General features: G+C 37.7%; 1 protein-coding gene across 1 annotated transcript; it reads left to right on the top strand.

Annotated features, from left to right (window-relative positions):
- LOC109835156 (DNA (cytosine-5)-methyltransferase 3-like) lies at window positions 709–4,173 on the top strand. Its single transcript, XM_020403144.1, is given in 8 exon segments — window positions 709–743; window positions 1,290–1,410; window positions 1,506–1,577; window positions 1,579–1,611; window positions 1,685–1,728; window positions 1,790–1,859; window positions 1,990–2,091; window positions 3,639–4,173. Coding segments are annotated over 8 exon segments (594 nt in total). The 3' UTR covers window positions 3,756–4,173.

Raw genomic sequence — 6,018 nt, forward strand, 5'->3', positions numbered from 1 at the left:
TTTTGCTCAAAAAATTAGGTCTGAGTTGGCCAGGGCAACACTTAGCTCAGAAGGATGACAATGATATTATCATTTATTTTTGGAGTTAATGCCTCAGTCATTCAACAGTGTAGTCCAGGAATATGTCCTATGACCTTAGCTAGCCGTTTAATTTTTACAACCATGAAGAACAAGACAAATGCACTGAATAAATTATTGAAGATATATGACTTATCTCTTCATTCACACTCTTCAAAGAGTTCCTTCTACATTGAACTCCGACTAGAAAAAACATAGGATAGGACAATTATCACCTTTCCCTTGTCTTGATCCTTGTAAGAGGAGCATGACTAGGCATACTAATATTTTTTCTATCCTAATCTTTTTATGATCCTCGTCTTAGTCAATTAGGGATAACAATAGATGTATAAATGATAGCAAATCCTTTATGATTGATATCGCTAGCTACATATTCAATGATCTTCTTCTCCTCTCTATAACTATAAGTGCACACACACATGCTTTCTTCCTTCAAGATATGATTTTCGAAGAAGATAAATGATTCCGATGCTAACACAAGATTGTGTTTGAGCAAAGCACCAATGAAGGCAGAAGTTCAAGAAATACAATGTACATTAAATTACATAAAAGGCTTGAAGTCTTTGCATTGGAAATTGGCTGATGGTTTTTAGTATTGTTTTCAAAAGTAGGGAGTTTTAATAGTTCATAATGCAAGATGGTTATGTGGATATTGGGAGTGTCAGGTGATTCACAATCTTTCCATGCTAATTCTTTTTTTTTTTCGGGTAACATAATGATATCAAATGATTTTCTCACTTAATTTTATAGTAATTCTTAAAAATATTAATCCAGATTTTCTCTGGCAATAATAATATCATATTAAAATCTAGGACACTACTATTCAATAAATTTGGAGAAGACGAGCCAATGACAACAAATATGCTTTTATTCCTATTTTCAAAATATGACCCAAAGACTTGAGAAGATGCCCGAAAAGACTTACTAATCTCTGCATGGAAGTATGGTGTCAATAATCTGCAGATGACCATTCACTATTTTGGTTGTGACAACTGACAAGTCTTTGCATATGACCACTCCCTACTTTTTATCTGCTTGAGAACATTCAGCATGCTTACTTGTTTTTTGTGTTTAATTGATATGTCATTAAGCTATCCTGATTCTGACATCAATATGTCACTATATTTGATGCCCTGTTTCATACAATTTAGTTTCTCATATCCTATGCCTAATATTTTTATTATGATTTAGTCTTTATGAGTAATTTGCAGAAATGATGAATCCTTCATTACGGTGGAGAAGCCTGGTGAAGATCGAAAACTTTTTGATCATAGATCTCTACAATTAAACGAAGATGACTACCGACGTGTTTGTAGGGTTGCGAAACGTAAAGTATGCTATTAATCCATTTTCAACACAGAATATCAACACTGTTTAGTTATTTTTTTCTTCGGGGTTATTAATGTGGGCTATTGCTTCTGTATTAGGGCGCCAAATTTAGAGATTTACCAGGGGTTATGGTTAACCTAGATAATGCAGCTCAATGGGATCCCAAAGTTTGAAAGGGTTCTCTTGCCTTCCGGGAAACCATTGGTAATATTTACTTGCATTATCTGAAGTTTAGTTGTTAGGTTTTGTTAATAGTTTCTGCACCTTTGTAATTCAGGTTCCTGACTACGCCATGAGCTTTATCAATGGAAAATCCTTAAAGTAAGTTTTCTCATCTTTTGGCTGCTTGGTTAGTCAATAGTATTACTCTAATTTATTGTAGGCCTTTTGGACGTCTTTGGTGGGATGAAACAGTTGCCACAGTGGTAACAAGGCTTGAGCCTCATAATCAGGTTCTTTCTTGATCGTTTTATACTTGTTACCTTTAATTTCTTATGATTTTTATCCTTTGACAGTGTGTATCTAAACATTTCTAGTTTTTGCAATACATTTTCATTAATTCTTCTAGAAAATATTTTCTAGATTATTATTCATCCAGAACAAGATCGTGTACTCTTCATTCGAGAAAATGCAAGATTGCAAGGTATTCCTGATGATTACAGGTTGTTTGGACCTGTCAAAGAGAGATACCTTTTCTTCAGTTGCTTAATTGATTTCACACTTAGTTTCTTAATTTTCCAACATGGAAAATTATGATGGTGTATAATGTAGCGCTCAGCTTCTCGGTGGCTTCAAAAACATATAGCTTAACACATTGCGTAAGTTTTTTGTTTTATTGCTTTTTGATGTAAAGCAAATATATAATTATTTTAATGAATAGGAACATGATTTCAAAAGATGAGAGATTATATTCTTTAATAAAAATTTTAAATTTTAACTCGAGCAATACTAATCTACTAAAAAGTACCATAATAAAATGTTAAAATATATAATCACAAATTTACATATATTATTCATAATTTCAATTCAAGAGTTCCTATGGTTGAAAGCTTTTCTTCTCGAGCTTGGGATAAGCTTTGAGAAATACTTCATCCACTGCGACAGTCAGAGTGTCATTCATTTGTCTGAGAACGACGCATTCCATTCTCGGACCAAGCATGTTGACGTGAAGCATCATGCCATACGGAGTTGGCAAAGCAAGAACGAGTTCAAGCTTGTGAAGATTGATACGAGGTACAATCCACCCGATATGCTGACCAAGCTAGTTCCGCTCGAGAAGGATGTTGTGTGCAGCCTCATATGGTCTCTGTTAAGAATGTTGAAGGTCGTACAAGACGCCAAAGATACAAGACATCCGGATGATGCAACCAAGAATAGTGTTAAAGTATGATTGATACTCAATCAAATTTTTAAGTGGGAGATTGTCAGCCCATCTTTTTTAACCAAAAGAGATCAGTGGCTGGATTCTGTGCCGAAAGATTTGAAAAAAAGGATGTGGGTTCCATAATAAATTATTATTAAGTGATGGGTCTCATTAATAATATTTTATTTGTGCATAGTATTTTCCAAACACTATAAATAAAGCCTAAACTTTTCAAGAAAATTCATCCTAGAAACAACTCCTCTTATAGAAGAGTAAGAGAAAATATAGAGAGAGTTTGTAAGAAATCTTGGAGAGTATCTTGATCAAGAGAGGGTGTTCTCTTTGATCCTTTTCTTTTGGAGTATAAAGAAATTGGCGTCGTCGTTGCACCGTGGAGTAGCTCCGTAAGAGTGAACCACGTTATATCTGTGAGTATTGTGATTGAATTTGTGTCTGCTTGGGCGTGTTTTTGTGTCTCCATTTGAGGCGTTCTTGTTGGTGTGTATCCTAACAATATGAGCAATAACAATTACTTTTACTATTTGCAACTTTTTCGGTAGCTCCGTGGGATACTTGAGTTTTCGATTTCTCAACCTATGGTCTCACATATGATGGATTCTAGTTTTACCTAGTCTTTGAAATCACGAAGAGAACTTTTGCTGTTAGACCTGGACAATTTGTGGGACAATTTTGAAACTTATGTAACTCATTTAATGTTCTATGTTTATGCATGTTTCCCGCTCGGGACTCCTGCATAAAAATGCGGGTATTTTTTAATAAGAAGTTTGTGTAAGAGCATGTTAGAATGCAGGAAATGCTTTTGATTATTTTACATACAATATTTCCCTTTATAACTTGTGGCTACTATAGGTATATTCAAGTTGGTATTGCTGTAGCTGTCCCCGTCTCGAGGGCTCTCAGATATGCATTGGGGTTGGCATACCTTCGGAAGGCTAATGAAGAGCCTGCCGTTGTTCTGCCCTAATTCCCTTGCAAATCTAACTTTTGCCTTTATCTGTGAAACGCGTTTTTGCTTTGCTTGTGGGGGCCACAAGAACACGTGAACAGCTGTGGCTGTGTTCACGTTTGGAGGGACTTCGGGCGCTGAAGTGGCCCAGGTAAGGCCCACGTGCATGCAATGTTATAAAACCCTTCAGCTAGGGTTTTAGCAGGGCGTGCGAGGAGATTTGGCTGCGGGAGCAGAGCAAAGATTTGTTTCGTTCGGCTTGGGAATTCTTTTGCGGCTGCAGGTGAAAAAAAAAACACAGAGGAGAAGCAGCGGCTGTGCAAGGCTTTTGTGCATCCTTTTGTAGAGAGATTGTGTGAGAGGTTTGAGAGTTTGTGTGAGGGTTTAGATTGAGTGATTGTAAACCCTAATTGTATTTTCTCCCTCTAGTAATAGATCTCCCCCTCCTTGTCTCGTGGACGTAGGCTATTTGCCGAACCACGTAAAATTGGTTGTCTCGTTATTTGTGTGATTTGTAATAGCTTTATAGGTTCCCTCGACAGGTCAGTCCTAGATCTGATGAGAGGAAGAGCTGATATCTCACTTGGTTGAGATATTTTGCTTAAGGTTCTTGTTTTCTTTGTAAAACAGGAATTTCTATTACGACCTGACTCTCTTGTTGTGCTGTCGAAGTGCTACTGAAATTTTCACTGCGCGCAACAAGTGGTATCAGAGCCCAGATTTCAGATCTAGGGTATTTTGGATTAGGTGGAGGAAAATTCAGTTAGAAGCTTGGTTCTTGGAGTTCTAGACTTCGGTGGAGATAGGATTTGAAGTTGTTATTCGAGATCTCGCTTTCCTCGTGTGGTTAGGAGTTCTATTTGGAATCCAATTTAGGGTTAAGTTGGATAATTTCTTATTCCTTTCAAAATTTGAATCTTTCTTTGTAATTTGGAGTTAGTTTGTAATGGGAGAAGAAGGTGAAAGCAGCAAGTCGATGGCGAGTACAATACAAGTTGGTTTTGAGAACACTAAGATTAGTGTGGTGAAGTATGACAGCAAAATCAACTTTGGTTTGTGGATGAGCGACGTACAAGATGCGCTCAATGCTCAGAATTTGGAGAAGACCATCATGATCTACGAGAGACCACCTAAATATGAAGAGGCGGTATGAGAGAAGATGAATAGGAACGCTTGTAGGGTGATCAAGTCCTGTTTGGAACAGGAGCTAAAATATGATGTGATTGGGGTGACGTCTGTAATGAAGATGTGGGAAATTCTCAATAATAAGTACCTTACGAAGAGTGTTAAGAACATGTTGCATTTGTTGCGTAGGTTATTCAGATTCCAGATATCCAGAGGTACCTCGCTTGCGGCTCATGTGAACAACTATACAAAGTTGTTGTCAGACTTGGCGAATGTTGATGAGAAGATATCGTATGAGTACAAGGTGATTATTTTGTTGAGCTCCTTACCGGATGAGGAGTATGATACCTTTGTGCTCACTTTGTTGAACGGGAGATCTTCTATCAACTATAGTGAAGTTACTAATGTTTTGACGAACTACGATTTGAGGAGGAATGATAAGGAGACTTTCCGCGTAAGTACTTCAGGAGAGGCCTTATCGACGAGAGGTAGAAGCCCATATCCAAAAGGTGGTAATAGAGGAAGGTCAAAGTTAAGAGGTCGTCACCAGCTAGGAAATAACCAATGTGCATTCTGTAAGGAACATGGACATTTGAAAAGAGATTGTCCAAAGATCAAAGAGAAGAATAATAGCAAGAAAAAGAGCCCGAAGGCCAATGAGATGAATATTGCGAAAGGCGATAATTCCGATGATTCGAACTTTTCTCTACTGATTACTCCGGAGGTGAACCACTTGGATACATCATATTGGATGCTTGATTCCGGCGCTACCTATCATGTGACCCTTAGGCGAGATTGGTTTGCATCTTTTGAGAAGCTCGATGGAGGAGTTATAGTCATGGGAAATAATCAGTCCTGTGGCATTTGTAGGATCGATACCGTGCGGATTCGGATGTATGATGGAGTAGTCCGTGAATTAAAGGAGGTGAGATTCGTTCCTCAGCTGAAAAAAATCTTATCTCAGTTGGAGCTTTGGAGGCGAAGGGATTCAAGGTAACCTTTGAGGACGCTGTAGCAAAGGTTACTAAAGGATCTTTAGTGGTGATGAAAGGAGTCTGCAGTCGGAACTTATATTATCTGAAGGGGAGCACCGAGATTGGTCAGGTTACTTCAGCTATTTCAGAGGCGAACATGAGCATGCTTTGGCATTATAGGT

This window comes from Asparagus officinalis, chromosome 3, assembly GCF_001876935.1.
Source record: "Asparagus officinalis chromosome 3, Aspof.V1, whole genome shotgun sequence".
Classification (NCBI taxonomy): Eukaryota; Viridiplantae; Streptophyta; class Magnoliopsida; order Asparagales; family Asparagaceae; genus Asparagus; species Asparagus officinalis.